At 41.8% G+C, this 18,268-nt stretch overlaps 1 protein-coding gene across 1 annotated transcript; it reads left to right on the top strand.

Moving 5' to 3' along the window:
* Positions 1-1,416: 1,416 nt before the first annotated feature.
* On the top strand, positions 1,417-16,588 carry VPS37B (VPS37B subunit of ESCRT-I). Its single transcript, XM_062590281.1, has 4 exons — positions 1,417-1,542; positions 10,171-10,342; positions 10,996-11,078; positions 12,219-16,588. The coding sequence occupies exons 1-4, from the start codon at positions 1,438-1,440 to the stop codon at positions 12,717-12,719; spliced, it is 861 nt and encodes a 286-aa protein (XP_062446265.1). The 5' UTR covers positions 1,417-1,437; the 3' UTR covers positions 12,720-16,588.
* Positions 16,589-18,268: the final 1,680 nt, after the last annotated feature.

Below are 18,268 nucleotides of genomic sequence, written 5' to 3'. Positions count from 1 at the left end.
AAGCACATCAGGTAGGCAGCGCATGCCTAGAAATGTGTACAACCTCAGACATGCTGACATCATTATTTACAGGCATAATTCTACTTATCAGCTATGGTAGCGTCATCAGTGACTGGAAAGCTATGGCTCCAAAGTGTTACCACAGAGTGTAAATATATTAAAGAGTTGATGATATACAAATATTTAGCATATATACTAGATACACGTAAATCAGAAGAACAAAGATGAGCTATGACATTTGAATTGATTCTTCTGAATCTAAAGCCCAGAGCTTTTGCTACATTTCAAAATAGTTTGTTTCAACTCACTATAAAATACATCTTTGATAGAAAAAGCTTGTCTTGACCTTCACTTTTGAAGAGGAAATGCTTAAAAGTGACAGAAAGACCTAACGCTCGAGTTTGGCAAGATACGAATTTTAGCTATTTTTAACCTAAACAGGTATTCAGCCTAGGCTCGAGAACAGTAACAGTCACTCTTCGGAGACTTGCTGTGGCCAAGCCCTGACCTAGTGAGGAAGTGCGAGTGAAATAATTCTACGGATTTTCCTTCCTCGTTTACAGCCGTACTCCTGCTGTCCCAACAAAAGGAGCACGCGAACGCCCGCAGTAACTTCGGGCCGCAGCGCCGTCACCGGCGGTGCGCGGGCTGGGCGCGAAGGCTCAGCGTTCGCCTCCCCGCGTCCTTCAGGGCAGCGTGCGCGGCCCCCTCGCCGAGCCCTCGGTGCCAGCCCGAGCTGCGCACCGTGAAACGAAAGCGCCAAGCCCTGGACTGTGAGGGGGAAATGAAAGTTATCGAGCCCTGAGCACGCCGGCAGGCGTTTTAATCCCGCCGCCATCCCCACAGCCGCCTTTCCAGGCGACAGCAGCAGCGTGGCGAGCGGCGGGCGTGTGAGGCACGCTCCGCCGAGGGGCTCCGACCGCCACCGCCCGAGGCCCAGGCCCCTCTTCGTGGGGCACCGCGGCTCCGACACCCCCCTCCTTCCCCGCCGCGCCGGCCGGGCTCGGCAGGGCCGAGGCCTCGCGGGCCGCCGGCCGTTGGCGCCGCCGCCCAACATGTCGCCCGCGGGCCGGGCCCCATCACAGCCGCCCCCGCACCACACAGCCTCCCCCCACCCCCGCCCCTCTTTGGTACCTTCCGCCGCCAACGCTCCCCCCGCGTGCCTCTTCCCCCCCCCCCCCCCCCGGCCCCCTGCGCTGCCGCCCCCCGCGCTGCCGCCCCGCTTTGGTTCGCCCCGCGCCCCGCCCCGCCCCCCGGCCGGCCGCCGCCCCGCCCCCCCAGCAGGGGGCGCCGAGGGCGGTGCCCACCCCGGGCCGGGGCGAAACCGCAGCGGCGGCACTTCCGGTCGGCGGCGGCGGCGGCGGCGGCGGCGGCGGGCGCGGGGCCGGGGCCGGGGCCGGGGCCGGGGCCGGGGCGGCCGCGACGGCGGCGGCAGCGATGGCGCTGGACGCGCGGCGCCTGGAGGGGCTGAGCCTGCAGGAGCTCAGCGCGCTGCTGGACGACGAGGGGCAGCTGCAGGAGATGGCCCGCGAGATGGAGGAGGTGAGGGCGGCGGCGGCGGCGGCGGCGGCGGGGCCCGCGCTCGGGCCGCGGCCTCCGACCCCCCCCCTCCCCGCGGCGGCGGCGGCGGCGCTGCCCCTGGGCCCGGCTCAGGGGGTGCTGGGCCCCCCCCGCGCGCCCCGCTCGGCGCAGGTGCTTCCCGACGCGCCCGGGCCCCTCGCCGTGGCCTCGGGGTGTGTGTGTGTGTTTGGGGGGGGGTCTGCGCCGGGAGCCCCCCGGGGGGGCCGTGCTCAGTCGGGAGCCCCTGACGGGCCGGGGGTGGTATCGGTTTTTCCGTTAATGCGGCCCTTGCTGTGCGCCTTGGCCGCGGTGGGGGGTTTGGTCCGGGTGAAGTCGGCCCTCTTCGTGGTCTCGGTCCAGCTGGAGCCTTAACTAGAAACGACGGGAAAGGGATTTTGTGCTCCCGGGCTGGCGTGGCCAGCGCGTTGACGACCGTCGCGTTCCGTGTTATTTTATTTTATCCTTTTATTTTATTTTATTTTATCCTTTTATTTTATTTTATTTTATCCTTTTATTTTATTTTATTTTATCCTTTTATTTTATTTTACATTAATCTTTGTCAGCGTATTAGACTCCAAGCCGTCCGTTCGGGTCTATACTTATTAAAACAAAGTGGGAGCCGGTTCTCTTTCTGCTGCTGTGATTGTCTTCTGCTGGTTTTTAGTCATTCTCTGTATCAGTGAACAGTGCGTTTTGTAGCTCTGATATGAGGCTCTCCCAGATTTATGTGACCACAAATGCTTCTGAAAGACTAAATGACTAAAGTCAGCTAATAACATAAGATGAAACCACTTATATGAAAACTTCAAAAGAAAAAAAGGCTGTATTTCTCTGGGTTTTTTTGTGTGTGTGTTCTTAAATCTAGAGTATAAAAGCCTCATGGGGGAAAAAAAAGCAATAGTATGTTCTTGAGAAAAAAGCTTAGTTTATTAGATAAAAGCAATTTTAATTGCTTTGTGTGAAACTATGATGCTTGCCCTTTTGGTGCACTCCAGTTGTTCTGGATCATCTCAGACCAAGCTGTTGAAGTATTATCGTTGAAGAGACCCATCAAAGGTTGAGGTTGAGATAAGATGTCCTAGAGAAGTTATTTGTTGCATTGTGCAACATCTAAGTTGTGAGACATGTCACAGGCATGGTAACTCGTTCATGGTAACTTTGTCAGGCATGGTAACTTTTCCATGTGAAGTTATATTTTGAGAACTTTAAATGCTTGAAGAAACAGTTACTACTGTAATAAAGACAATGTTTACTGGAGGGCAGGAGTAGCCCTATAAAAGAAGACTAAATATTTAAGAGAAATCAACGCTTAACTTTGAAAAGGTATAAATAGTTGGAACATTGCTGATCTGGCAAGGTGTGCCATATATGACCTGTTTTTTTTTTTTTTTAAGAGTTTTTTTTCTTTGTTTGTCAGCATACATTTAGGTCAAAAGTGGCTGGAAACCTGTATGACCTTAGCAGAAAAGGTTCTTTCTCATTGTAACACTAGACTGTATTCTCAATTTGACCCTCTGTTTTTCCTCCTCAGTTGGCAAAGGAGGGTCTGAAATTTTAAAGTTCTCCAGGCCTGAGGGAATATTTTGTGGTGGTTAGAAAGCGTAGCTAGGTTTGAAGGTATTCGAGCTGTGTGGAAATACAGCGATGCGATTGTCTGGTATATTTTTTTTTTTATTGTGTGCAGAAGCTTTTACTAGAGCTTGTTCAACTGGAAATGTATTTACACACCTTGGAGTTGGCCATGCTTAACTACTTCTTTCTCATTCTGGTTTTGCTTTCACTGGATTGTTTACTTTGACCATTTTGCACTATGGGGTACTGATTTTTTGCTATGAAGTATGTGGAGGAAGAGGGGGAGAGGAGAGCCCTGAACATTAAGGAGAAACCATAGTGACTTCACTAGTGCTTAAGAGAGCTGTTTGGTTGTCAGTCAGGCCATGTGTATCTGGGTTGTAGGAATAGTCCAAAGTCCTTAAAATTAGTGATTTTATTGTGGGATGCTGATTAATCATGATTCCTGAGTCAGTTCTCTGAGGTCACTTTTATTTTCAGCAAAATTGACTAACGGTGATTATTCCATAATTGAAAAAAATTGTATTTGCCTTGTTGCAAGGGAAACCCTGCTCAAAAAAGTGTTTTGTTCGCAGAGAGGAGGATTTGGAAAACCACTTGGCTTTGTTGTTAATAGCTAAAAATAGACAGCTTCCAGCCTCAAAGGGAATGTATTCCTGTGCTGCATTTGATTAAGCTTTGTATATGTTGTTGAGGGGTGTATATATGTGTGTGCATGTACTACATATACATGGCACTGTAATATACAGAGTCCTTCATGCTGTAACCCCGGTTATGTGAAAATGTGGCATCAAAGAGCTAAACTACTTTTTCTGTCCGTAAGGTTGTTTTTGAAGCCTTTAGGCTTGAACAACGAACGTCTTATTCGTTAGAAAGAGGAAGGAAGCCAATTGTCTGGTACTGCTAGTCTTTTAAAATTGAGGAGTTATTTTGATAATCCTTTGAGGTTAAACTCTGTAGTACATCTACAGTATTCATCTTCATAAACAGTGTACTTTTATTTATGATATAAAGTTATTCTCAGTATGAGAATTCAAAGTGGCATAGATAAGAGTATTCGTGACCTGACACCGAGTTTCTGACACTGATCAATGAGTTTCTCTTGTGAGAATGAGTTTTTTCTTGGGTATGTGTTGGAACATCGCTTTAGCAACAGTGAAACATTGTGCTATTGACTCTAGAGTTCTATTGCCAAAAATTATTTGCTCTTCAATACCTTAATTATATGAAATCAAGACATGAAAAATGTATTGCCTTCTCATTCTAGGATTTCAAAGTACACTGGCAAGCGCAGAAGGGATTTTCAAGCGCTGTCTGTCTCTCAAAGACTGTTTGAACAGAATAGGCAGCGCAGAAAGTCCAAGGTTTAAACTATGTGAATGCATGCCTAGATTTCTTGGATTCCTGATCTTGTCCTAAAACCACATCGTGTAAGTGGTTATGTTCTTGTTTGCCAAACATGAAATTTAGTTACAAAGTTAGGAATTAGACTTGGTGGCAACTATAGAATTTTGTTTTTCAGTTAAGCATCAAATGAATAACCTGCGTGAATCTAATGAGCACAAGTTCTGTATGGCTCTTTCCTCTAATGTAAACATTTAGGAATCAGCTTACATTTTAATCTTTATTTTTGTAATTTTTAAAACTAGTGCTTATGTAATCAGCATTGCAGTGTGACTGTGTATTTTATTCCTAGCTTACAAGTATGTAATGTAAGTGAAAGAATGTGAGAATGATGAAGGCTAGAGGAAGACTAGAGAAACCTAAAACTGCCATGTGGGCTATGCTATATATAAAGCAATTAAAATGGTGCAGTTTAAAACTTTATTTATAGCTGCTTAAGGGACCTTTTCATGAAAGCACTGATAGACTACTTGCTGTGGCGCTTGCCAGGCAAGCTCATAATTATAGCAGCATTTGATGGACTTTGTGGGTAGCTGGGATTAGTGTCACTGTATCTTGGGAGGCATCTGATCTGGAATTGTTCTTTTGGGAACAGACTCGAACAGTGCTTCTCAGAACCACTTTGTACAAGTAGCTCTTGCTGGATATCTGCTGTAAACTGTTATTTTGGAATACATGATAGAGGATAAAAACTGCTAAGCTAGTACTAGCTTCTGTTTTAACTTTATCCAGCATTTTTCTTCCTTTTAAAAGTGGAGTGAGATAAAACTGCAGTTCATGAAAGCAGTAGGATCTGAATTCCATGAAGCAGTTGCTGCTGCCTCTGCTTTTCTTGGAACTGCTTATTTAATCAATCCTTGATTAAAACTCTTCATACTTCTTTTAACAAGATTCACTTTTTAACCATCTTAAGTTCTGCAACGCTACACAGGCTATAGGGTTTTTTTGTTGTTGTTTTGTTGGTTTTTTTTTTTTTTTGGTCTGTATTAACCTGTGTGTGACACTGGCTTCGTGTTTTTGCCATATACACAGTTTGGTTTCAGAGTTGTCTACTCAGTGTTAAGCAGTTCTTTTACCATTAAAATCTGTTTAAGCAGCTCAGTACTGTTGCCTCTTTGTCCCATTCATAATTCATAGCGAAAGCTTAGCAGTTTAAAAAAACCCACTTACGTTCTCTGTAATATCTCGTGATTCTGACTGGTACTTTTCATCTGTTTTCAGATGAAAGTTTCCTGCCTGTTTAAGTGCTTATGACCGTAATAGCTTGATAGCAATTCTGCTAAAGAGCTGCATTTGCTTATTTCTGTTGATAACTTTTTTTTGTGCTGTAGTGCCATTAGGCAGGTGAACATCTGATATTATAGCAGGTTCACACTAAAACAGACTTCTTTCACACAACTCGTCCGAGAACAAGATAACTCGGATTGGATTTACTCCTTGCTTGTTCGGTTATAGCTGATGGGTTACTCTTGCCTTGGGCTCGAGACAAGCTGAGAATGGATACTGAGAGGAGACATTGTGCTGCATTGATAATCTTAATAGACTGGGCAGGCTGTGCTGTATCTTTGACCTTTAGATGGTTTTGTAATTGTTTTTTATCTTAAATGAGTCAAACTTTTGAAATTTTCTTTCTTTTAGGGCTTTTAGGCTAGCTTAACCACATTTGCTTTTCTAATTCCTTGACTTAACTTCTAAATGAAGTGGAACAATTGCAGAAAAGCTTATTACTCTGAGTTCCCATCGGTGCCAGAGATTACTCTTGTTTGTAGGACTGTAACTGTGTTCAGGTTGGATTGCTTTGAGATTATTATTTGCTCTTTTTGTTACAAAATAGAACTTACTGACTCCACAAAGTTCAAACTTTTAATTAAATAAAACATTTGAATATCCTGAATAGGTTTTCCTCAGAATCATTCTTTCTTTTTCTTGAAAGCTTGTCTGTCTTTAGCTTGTTTGAGCAACGGGTTCTTCTCATGCCTTTGAGTATGATTCGGTATGAATTTCTTATCTGTTCACCTGCCCATTTTTTAAAGAAATTTGACACAGTGAATAATGCTGGACATGAAGACTTCTAGAGTAATTTTTGATTTGATCAGTAAATGTCAATCATGCTTTTTATTCAATTCTGTAGAAAAATGTCCTCCTTAAAAATGCTAGAATACGGAAAACGTTGAGTCATTAAGTTGTGCATTCTGATTTCAAGCAGTATAACTCAATGTGCAATTGAGAATGCTTTTACTTCTTTTTTATTCTTTAAAACATTTTAAAGGCTTTCAGCCAAGTTTAGAATAATCGGTATTTGCTAGATATCAAACACTTGGTGCAGGAGAGGAGGCCATTCTACATTAAACGCAAGGAGCTTGCCTGTGGTTGTCTGCATTCAAAGCAGGTAAATAAGATTTTTCCAAATGCTCTTATAATACTGCTTCCCCTCCCCCATATTTTTACAAGAAAGGTACATTCTGTTCAACTGATGCTTCTTCATCTTTACACATTCATAGTGGTGTAGAAATAAAAGTTCTTCAGAAAAATCTTTGTGAAATTTAAACTTTTTTTTTCATCACCTCCATAGTCTTGCAGAGGGATGTGATGGTTCTTGAGTTGGGAGAGTTCGATTTTGTACCCCGGACTGAACAGTGGAGGTCCTGGCATGGTCACTTCTCCTTGCTCACTTCTCCAAAAACATGTTTTTTCTATTCATCTAACTGTTTGACACAGTTACTTAGTTTTTGTTTCTATTATGTAAATCAACTGACTGACTAATTTGGGAATCACTTGCTGGAAGATGGGAAGGCTTTTAAATGTGGATCTGAGCATTCCCTTGTACTGCAGGAATATTTTTTATTCACTCAAGCAATGAAATATTTCCTAGAGTTTGGAAAGGCTTGGTAATCAAACTAAAGCTGGTAAACTGTAAAGCCTGGTGCAGTGACTGAAGCTTTGTTTCATGCCAAAGATAGAGCTTCGGTTATTTCAGAAGTAGTTTTGCAGTCTCATCACACTTCTGGAAGCTTTTCTGTCATTCTGTTTTCCCTAAGTTCTTTTTTCTTTTCCTCATTATATATGATTTAAATGTTCCTTTTCTTCTTGGGTTCTGCACTCGTGAAACGTTTATAGATCTGTGTATCCTTCATTTTACAGGCTTTTTCCTCTCTAGAGAAAAGGTAGGTAACATGTTCTTCATCCTGAAGAAAGATCAAAGTCCATTCATAAAACGGGTCTTCCTAGACTGACTGGGCAACTACTTTGAAACGAGAATGTCAACCTTACAAGCGCTGAAAATGTGATCACTAGATAAAATTGCAAATTGCTTGAAGAAAGTAGTTTTCCTATTAAAATGGTGGAGGAGAAGAGGCATCAGAAACTATTACTGTTTTTGCACACAATCTTCTTGGTTGGTGAAGCAGAAGATAAATGGTTTACAAAAAGTTGTGGTGATGACAGGTAGTATGGTTAGAAGCTGGGGTGTTAGAAATTAAGCTGTTAAATAATACGTGTTTTAGTTCCATTAATAATAGTTAGGAAAAATGTAAAATTGGGGGACTTCAGCTTTCTGAAAGTGCAACCTAACACTGTTAGGTCATATAAGAACAAATAAGTGAAAGCAATCGGTTTAATTTAAATTATTTTGCATTAGATTCAAAAATGAGAAAGAGACGTTTTGATGTGAGAATCTTGAGAAGACATAACAATATTGCAAATGCGGTTTGTCTCATTTGTACAATTTGAAAGATAACTTTGTTTGGATTGACGTAGAATTTAGAAAACCATCAAGTCAAGGATAACGTGTCCTAAGTGGGTTAACGAGCACAGGGCAAAAAGAGTAAAATTTTGGCCTTGGATAGTATGCCTCAAATACCAAGAATGTGTTTAAGCAATACTGAGTCAAATTTGAAGTAAGCAGATTAAGATATTGTGTATAAATATTTCGAAAGGAAATAATGGCTATTGAAGATAATGTTGTTAGGCTTGGGAAATATTTTTATCTGATGCACCTAATCTTGTGCTCGAGCTGCCAAGAACACCTGAATTGTGATCGTGTGGCCTTTTTAGGGGGGTTTCAATGGCTTGTGGAGATTTCTTCCTTTCCTTTTTGTGAAGGGTGGCCCCCCTCTATATAAGCACGAGTGCAAAAGGGAGGAAGCGCTGTACTCTTCGTGTGTGCGCCGAACTCGGTGAAACAGCTTAAGTAAAACCTGTTCTGGCTAAGCAGTGATCATGGGCAAGGGCAGGGCGTGTTAATGGAGAAGGTCACAAAAAGTATATAAAGTTTTTCATTGAATTTGAAGGCAATTTAGTATGATCCATCTGACACGCCATGGGAAAATCATCCCATGTGTTGATTCAGGCTAAAAATACGAGATCAGATCCCTTGTGTCTTTCTCCTTTTGATGTCTGAATCTTTCAGTGGCTCTAGTGTGATATCCAGGGCAGATTTCCTCAAACATATAGCTTTTCCAAAGTTTATGACTTGATAGAAGTGCATGTGTGTGTGTACATACGAGCAAGCCCAGAATCTTGTTTGCAGTGGTTCTGTGAGACTTGTCATTTGTTCCTAAGAACATTGCCTTCAGGCTAAGCAGAAGGATTCAATTGAAAAACAGGCTTTTGGCATTAATCCAGGACTGATTTTAATATAATTTAGGAAGAATATTCTGGAGAAGGAACCACAGCGATGCACTCTTTTTGCATTTTAGTAGGCTGAAGGAGGATACTGTCTTGCAGTCTGATGGCATCGTGTGTAGGGATTCAGAGATTTTTAGGAACAAGTGTTGCTACGTCTGCCAGTGTTCATCATGAGGTGGGGGGAATGGTTAGGGTAGTTCATGAGATAGGGATGAAGGAGCAGTGAAGTATCTAGGTTAAATAGTGGATAAAATTTTATATAGAATGTGTCGCAGTAGCAGGACATGAATGTAAAACTGTGAGCTCACAGAGCTGTGATTTAACCAGCTAGTCAGATCTTGTGTAAATTAGTGACAGAGATTGGAAGAAAATCGGGTGGCACAAACAGCACTCCTGCCACTTAGCAGAAACGTCTAAACGAGCACCCAGCCCCTGATTTCCAGGGGGTAACCACTGCTGTACTGACAAGGTGAAACGTGCTTCTTGCAGACAGTTCCCCTGGTAAAAGAACTGGTAAAAGTTCTTCCTTCTGGTAAAAGAATTGGTAAGAGCTTTTCTTCCTGCAGAACCACTTGCTGATTCCTCCACCCCTTGTCAAAGGAGAGGAGGTTCTGATGGATCCTTTCTCATAACACAAATTCTTCGAATATTTGGAATAAAAATAGCCATGATTTCTAGCTTAGTTAATGAGCTCTGTGTGCTGCGTGTGAAAAAATTGTATGGGAAGGTGACATCAGATTGGTACTTACTCCTGTCCCAAAAGTGGTTAATTCACAGACGTTCATAGCTGACAGGAGGGATCCATCTTCTCAGTGCAATTGATCTGAAAGGTTTTTTCCTATGTTTGTGGGTTTTTTTTCCTATGTTGTAGGTCTAATACAGTGGTACTGGCATTTCCAGAGAACCTGCTTTTGTTTGTTTAGAAGTTTTGAAATTCTTGTGTTGTCTGCATAGTGATTAATCTTACTTAATATTATCAGTGTCATTTCACACACCTTTCTTTTGCAGGTCCAAAATGTTCAGCACAGCAAGGACATGACTCTTGCCAGCAATCGCAGTCTGGCAGAAGGCAATCTTTTGTACCAGCCAAAGCTGGAGTCTTTGAAAGCAAATTTGACTCAAAAATATCAAGAACTGCAAGTCCTTTTTGAAGCATACCAGCTAAAGAAAACAAAACTAGGTAACATCTGCTGTTTATGATTCTTATTTGCTGTTTTCTGAGAAAATATAAATTTATGTGTTTATTTCCCTGTTCTTTATATAAACACTTTTGTCTTTTGTCTCTTGTTCTTAACTGTATGGTTTGGGTACAAAATGAAATGTCATTCTCAAGTAGTTCTGAAATAGATCATGCTTTTACTGATTTCTTAGGTACGTTTTACACTTAGTAGTACGTATCTGTAATTTTCTATTACTGAGGTGCATGCCTAGTTATTGCTTACCTTCTGTTCTCTAAGTGGTCAAACTTGTCTAATACAATGAGCAAAATCTAGTTTGAATTTTCAACTGTCAGTCATAAATCTCACATCTTTTACTTCATACTGAGTTATGAAGTATTGTATGTATTATACTGCACTTGCTGCAGTACTTCATTTTTCATTATTGTAATATTTAATTATAATTAAACTTCAGCTTTAGCACTAGGGCAATATTGCTGAAATTCTTGAAAGGTGCATTTTTCTCATTGTGAATCACCCTGTCTGGAGCAATGGAGTGTGCTGACTGTGTGTATGTGCCTTGGAAGAGGTTTTATGCTTACTGAAGCTGTGTAGCTTCAGCTGTCGAGTCACTTATAGCCAGCTGTACTTTACTGTTATTTTCGTGCCGTTACAGACAGCCAATCCAGTAACGCTTCCCTGGAGACACTGCTAGCCCTCCTTCAGACAGAGGGGGCTAAGATTGAGGAAGACACAGAGGTAATGGCAGTATGCTTCAGTTCTGCGACTTACACCCTCACCAGAGACTCTGAATCTACATAGCTGCAGTATAGTCTTAAACGTGTAGTAGGCTGAAGGGATATTACAGGGTCTGGTCTTTTCTTTGAACTTCAAACAACGGTCACTTGATTTCAGTGAGAATTCTTTTGAGTAATTTTTACTCAGACACTCTTAACATCTTTGAAGTTTAAAAAAAGAAAGGGCTGTTTAAACAGAAGAGAACACCAAACCCTCTTACTTCCTTTGCATTGCCTTCAAACTAATAGCATATAAATGTGGTAATCTCTTTAATGGTGTTTGCGTGGTGTGTATATATGTTAATCCAATACAAATGTCAATTAGTCACGTAACAAAAAAGGCTGGTTGTCGGAAGAGAGGGCTGCCTTTGCCACAGTTCCAGTGGAATATTCCATGATGGTTTCAACATAGCTGTCTCGGCCCCTGTGGTGACCCCTCACTGTGATACAGGCGCTTAAAAGCTGGTTTGCTTTTAGAATAAGGGACGTGTTTAGTTTTGTTTGCTGATTCACTTGTAGGACATTAGTTATAACTACATAGCTTGTTAACATCAGGAAAAAAATGCGTGTTGGCCCCAAGTTTGACATCACAAGAGATTTTCAGGATGAATTGACTTCTGTTATTGTATGTGTGGTCACTTATCTTGGTTATTAAAATATCATTTACCTTAAGCTTTGCTTTGCTACAAGTAAGGGTGAGTATTACACCTGGCTTAGCAATAGTCTGCCTCTGTATTGAGGCTTGCAGGATTCTAAATGTTTCTGTTGACATTATAAGGAATACTGAACTGTATTTCAGCTTAGCTGACGATCAGGAAAGCTGTAACTTGATTCATTCCTGTCTCTCATCGGGGAAGTGTTCAGAGCCAGATTCAGATGTTCTTACTGCTTTTATGTCAGCAAAATTTTAAGCAGAAAATGATATTTAACTCCCAATGCTTCTGAGAAATTACTAATTCAAAATTGTGCTTTGAATTCGTAGTATGTCAGTTCCATATCCAAGCTGGAAAATGACAACCAAAATTATGCTATTTTAGGATATAAGCTATTTAGATTCACTTCGAGTGTGTTGCTTTCTAAGAGATTGTTCAATATTTGACAGAACATGGCAGAAAAGTTTCTTGATGGTGAAATACCACTGGATTCCTTTATTGATGAGTACCAGAGCAAGCGTAAACTGGCTCACCTGCGCCGCGTAAAAATTGAGAAGCTCCAAGAGATGGTGCTGAAGGGACAGAGACATCCACAGGTTCAGCCGCAGGCTCCGCCAAGAGCACCTGAGACAACACCAGCCCCTCAAGCTTCCTACACTTCGGATGCAAACGCTCCTGCTTCAGTGATACCCCGACGAATACCACCCCCTCCACCTTCGTCAGTCCCAGCAGGATGCTTTCCTACTCCTTTTACTGCAGCCATGAGTTCAGGACCAGCTGTTTCTTATCCAGGTGCTCCATATCCTCCTCTTCCACCTCGAGTAGGAGTTCAGTCTGCAAGTCAAATGCCACAGCCAGGATACCCATCTCAGTTTGTACCACAGTATCCTCCAGCTCTTCCCCAAAGACCACCTCGCCTTCCACCACATCCTGGCTTTATCCTCCAGTGAATATTTTGGTGCGCCTAACTTATGTATTGGTGCTTATATTTCCTTTTTCTCCCCTGTTAGAGACTTAATATGTAGGCAGTGGAAAGCCTCTGTTTTTTGCACAATGGAATACAAAATTCAAGCTGTGGCATGGAGGTTTGAAATTGCATTCAGTAAATGTGATGATTTTTGTTTTCAAATATCAGTGACAACTTTTTTTTTTTTCCTAGGAAGGTGATAGGGGCTAACTTTTGTAAATCCAGTGAGTTGTGAAACAATGTACGGTGGATTTACTTTACGTTATAAATATCTCTTTGAATTCTTTAGTGATGGTAAAATAGCATCCTCTTCTTTTTTGATGTATTCCTGTCAGCCAGATGTATGTGTGGCAAATAGGGAGCTGTTTGTGTCTCTAAAGAATTCTCCATCGGTGCTGGTATTTGGATGGTAACAGCCATATCTGGATACTGGGCAGAGAGCTGCGGTGGAGCTCGTCAGTGTCCTTTGCAGTGCGCCTGGGCAGCTGCACTGCTGACAAGGTGCACAACCTTTTCCGAGCTCATTGAGCGGACACTGTTCTCAGAAGATGTCTTATGGTTTTTAAACACTAGAAGTTACAACAGTTTAATTTTTGCATTTCGGTTACCTCGCACTTTTTGTAATAAAAGTGCGCATCCTTCCCTTTCGTAAATAGAGCTATAGCTTGAAAGTCCTGGTCTCTTAAAATTAAACTAAACTGTTTGTAGTGTCAGTTTAGAGTTTTATAGAAATTTTACCAGGCATTTTTATTTCCTTGCCTATTATAACTGTTTCCTATGTTTTTTTTTCTTCTCCGCATCTTGGATATAGAAGTTTCTTTTCTTTTTTCTTTTTTTTTTTAAACACAGGTGCTTAGTTCTTGATATGATTCCAGGAATCTAGGCAGGGTATTTTCTTATTCAAATTCAGGGTTTTCATATCATTTAATTGCCCACTTGAACCTCCACAGTTCCATTTCATCCTTCAGACTCGATCTCTTGTTTGGAAGAACTATTTTTAATTTTCCCATTTCATTTATATTTTCAGTGTTTGGCACACTTACCTGTCTGGAATTTGCAATTAACATTTCTCTGCAAGCAGTCAGAGCAGAGTAGTTTTTGGAATTCCATGGTGGATGTTTGCATCTTAATCCATTTTTGACTTTCTATGCCACTGGAGGGGGAGGCTTTTTAGGGGAGTTCAGATTTCCTCATCAGTGTGACTCCTATATATGGTGCAAGCATGTGTGGGTATTTTAATCTAGACTGGGGGAGGCAAATCTTAGCACTTGTTGCTTGCTCAGAATATGTCCATAAACTCATTATCAGTTTCTCACATCCACAACCAACCTTTGCCTTTGAACTAATTAATAGTAATTTAAGGAACACGCAATCTATAATCTGTGATATTCTCTGCATCATTTCAAAACACTTTCTTATCATTGTCCTGGAATGCACTACATTGTTTGGAAGTCTGTATTACAAACGACTTCAGTCAAAACAGAAGATCTGATTTTCTCCCCCCCGCCCCCCCTTTTTTTTCCTCTACGTAAAGCCCTTGATTGTCCCTTAATCATTTCCTCTGGAGTGTGGTGGTTGCTAGCAAATACTAATCTGAAATTAGTCTCATAACAGGAAGCTCCCTATTATGAAAATAGGGTTATTTGGCTTGTTTTGCCTTCTAAAGACAAAGGGCAGAAGGTTGGTCAGCGTTACTGGTGTCTGAACCAATTCCCCACTGTAGGTCTGGAAAGTTTCTATAGGTGTGGGGGGGTTGTGAAACAATGTGCATTGGATTTGTTTGCATAGTGTGTTTTTTCTGTAATCTAGTGATGATACAGGACGTGTGTTTTAAAATAGTGTAATATCTTTTCTTGGTCTTATTTTCTCATTGAGGCTTAGTATAAGCATGGTTAATTATTAATGGTTTCAAAATAATTTTACTGTGTTATTAGTGCTGGTATTTGGATGGCAACTATTGTATCTGAATGTTAAACATAAATCTGCTGTAGAAATGATTTGTCTTTAATGAAAGTGGGTGGGACTACAAGGGTGGTGATTAAGTTCATAAGTCTGTACTTGGAGCCTGCTACACAAACTCAAACAGTCTCAAATTAGTTTTGCTAACATTTAATAAAAGCAACCAGGTATATTTTACACTTATCAAGTGCCAACTTTTTTTCTGAGGGTTGAAAAACCTCAGAAGTGGTGGAGGTGATAAGTGTATTGTGAATTTGCACTGCATTTTATGTATCTAACTCTATTGGTATTAGTAGTCCAAAAATATTTTTACTACTTGTTAAATTTTCTGTCTTTTGGTATCTTTTGTGATAACATGACCATTCAGGGATACTTTATCTAAAGCAAACTCTTGTGTAAACTAAATACAGACAAAGGTAATGCAATTTTTCTGTCTGAAAGCAAAACAATGCATTATTGCATATGCATGTGGCTGATGTGCCTTAGGATCACTACTTGTGATTGTACTATTAGGATATTAGCATTTTTATCATTTGAATGGCCATTGCTCAACTCTAAGGGCTCTTCAAGAGCACTTTCTTTTACAAAAATGTCACCCTTATACTTTAGAATAAACAGAGGTGGTATCTGCTATTTGTAAGCTTATAGTTGCCTTCACTGATTGATTAGTTTGAACATAGTTAATATAACTAATGTGATGTTTCAGTTATAGCAGTCTCATAACTGAAATCCAGCTGCTCATGGGAAATGTTTTGCCATTAACTGTGTGTGTGTGTGTGTGCGCACACAAACTGATATGTAAATACATACTTGACTGCTGGCAATGTCTAAGGGTTAAAAAGCAAAAGGACTGTGGAAAGCTGTTTAAATCCTTTCAGAAGCAAATGTTATAAGACACTAATCTGAATGAGTAGGGTAAGATGTGTGATGTTTTAGCCCATCGCCCCTGACAGCTTCTCCTATTCTGTTACAGCTAATAAATTAAATTTTACTATGACTAAGACATTTAGAATCATACTAATTTGCACTGTTTCTAAGATAGATGAAAATGCCGTAGGCAAGCTGAAACTTGAGAGGGGGTGGCTCAAATGCCTTGCCAAAATATATAGTATTATGTTATCTTAAGAATTTTTGATTTCTGCTGCAAATAGCACATACTTCCCCAGAACAGTCAGAACAGAGAAGCTTCTCTTAAACATGAAGTGGATGCCAGGTTCAAATTAAGATGTGTAACGTGGCTGTAGGGTGGTGGTAGTGTCGAGAAAGCTCTCTTTGGATGGCGTTACTTTTGCCAGTCTTTTGTATGCAGCTTTGTAAGTTACGACAAATTGTATGTGGGTAGGTTTTTTTTTTTTTTTTCCTTTGGATGATAATCAGCATTGAATGGTCCTAACTCCAAGATGAGTTTCGCTGCACTTCAGTGCCGTCTCCTCGAGGAAACGGAGTGAATTGTCTCTAGCGCAGCTGATCCGCAGAGGTCACGGTTGTGGACTGCTTTGAGGATGAGCTTTCGCGTGGTTCCAGGAGGCAGAGCCCTGGGCGCAGTCCCCTCCTGGGTAGCTGTTACGTTCAGTGCCCCAGCTTCCACCACCTCACCCGCAGCCTCTTTTGGACTGCTCTGCCTTCCCAAACTGGAATAATGACTTCAACGGAGAGCTCGGTTTGGAAATTCCTCTAGCCTGAATACAGAAATACTTGCCTAGCGTTGAGTTCAGAGGAAGCAGAGTCGTCTTGGCACCTGAGCGCTTCCTCTGTCTAAGCCTGGACAGCCTAACAGAGGGGCAATTTTATTTGCCTAGCAAGTTGTGAAATGTACGGTGGATTTGTTTGCATAATTTTTTTTCTGTAATCTACTGTGGTCTGATTTTAAATAAAATAGCAAATCTCTCCTGGTGTTGCGTTCCCGTTGTGGCCTCGTTTAATCATGGTTGAGTTATATTAACGCTCTTCAGTACTAATGATATAGCAATAGTTGTAGATGAATTGTAGAACATAAATTTGCAAGAACATAACCTGATTGTTTATTCTAAATCTATTGATCATGTTTTTAGTGACTGAATATAATGAATATATTTTGTATGTAGCTCATTCCAAAGAGGTATCCTCAGGTTAGATTCTGTGCATCTTAATTGGAGCAAAGCGGAAAGTGGGTTGTTTTGCCTGGTAGGCTCTCTTCACTTGTGTTTTAGTTTCCTAAATGCTTCCTCTATTTTAGATAATCAGAGAAGTTTGAACCGGAAAAGCTGAAAGAAGGGGGAAGGCCACTTTTACTTATTAATAGAAGAAAAACTTAGATTTAAACAAAGTCATGTTAGGAGAGATGAGTCAGACAAAGTTATTTAGGACTATGAGTCAGAAGGCAGAAAAGACCTGATGTAATTTTCTGTAATACCTGTCACTTTAATAGCAATATAAAATAGAAAATCCTGCTGCAGAATAGCGGATGATAATATATGGAAACAAAGAAAAAAATCCCTTTTAAGAATCTTTTTCTTGAAGCGTCCTGTTTGCGGTGGCTACAGAGGTTTGACAACCTCGCTCCCCTTAACGCGGGAATAGCAAGCTACGGCCGTGGCAAACTTGCGGGGTGTTGGGACTGTAGCCTGCCCCGGGGGCTCGGGCGGCCCTTCCACGTCATGCTCCTGTACTGTTCTGGGTAGGAAAGATGGTTTTTAATGCAAAGGAATGAGAACTAAGTATGCTGAGAGCTTGTCCTAGATCCTCCCTGGTGCTCGGTCCTGTCCTTTGAGTCCTCTTCCAGTAAAGCCTTTGGCAGGCACCGCCGTCCTCCTCTCCGGGAGGGCCGTAGTGATAACGGCACGTGAGTTCTTCTCAGAGGTTTTGTCTCAGCTGAAGTTTCAAAGCGGCTTTACGCAGCCCGCGGCATCTTGGCCCCGGAGCCGTCGCTGGGCCCCGGCCTCCTACCGGCTCTCGCCCTCACCTGAACCCGGCTCTCCTCTGCCCCTGCCGCAGCCCCCAAGACAAATCACGGACTACTCGAGCTTAGGACTCTGTTGCGAGCAAATACCCTGAATCCTCGCGCCTGCTGTGAGCTCAGGGCAGCTTTTTTCCTCCTGTATCTATCTACAGGCTGTTCGGGGGCACTTTTCCTGCATGCAATGGTGGGAAGGAATTTTTCAGAGCTTTTCAGTATTTTCTCTTTCAAAGCTGAAAGTTTTTCCTCATGCCACATAAGGTAATTTTGTGCCTTGGTATGTCTCCTCAAAGGGCAGGTCACCCCAGGAGCCCCTGCTCGGGAGGGGCAGAGCGCTTGGCGAGAGATGCGTTGGCCTCAAGGGCCACCAGCCCTGTCCTTGGGGGGGGGGGGGGGGATTGCTCTCAGTATGTGGTCATCATCTCCTGCCCACATAGCCAATAACGGTTTTATTTAAAAAGTCATTAGCAAAGTGGATCCTGTACAGCAGGATGTCTTGATGGCATACGAAAATAATTCTTTGCATACAGTTTGCAAAGTGTTTTTTTTTTTTTTTTTTTTTTTTTTTTTTTTTGGTCTGCTACAAATAGCAAATGTGTTGGTGGTAAAGAATGGACAGTAAGCTTAATTTTGGAATT

Source organism: Rhea pennata, chromosome 17 (genome assembly GCF_028389875.1).
Source record: "Rhea pennata isolate bPtePen1 chromosome 17, bPtePen1.pri, whole genome shotgun sequence".
Taxonomy (NCBI): domain Eukaryota; kingdom Metazoa; phylum Chordata; class Aves; order Rheiformes; family Rheidae; genus Rhea; species Rhea pennata.
The sequence above is the reverse complement of the archived record's forward strand: the minus strand, read 5'-3'. Positions and strand labels throughout refer to the sequence as shown.

Bases quoted from the DNA above. Each gene is read 5' to 3' on its own strand.
- VPS37B (XM_062590281.1), top strand. From the start codon at position 1,438: ATGGCGCTGGACGCGCGGCGCCTGGAGGGGCTGAGCCTGCAGGAGCTC. The intron at 10,343-10,995 runs GTAACATCTGCT...GTGCCGTTACAG, and splicing joins GCTAAAGAAAACAAAACTAG to ACAGCCAATCCAGTAACGCT. The intron at 11,079-12,218 runs GTAATGGCAGTA...AATATTTGACAG, and splicing joins AGATTGAGGAAGACACAGAG to AACATGGCAGAAAAGTTTCT.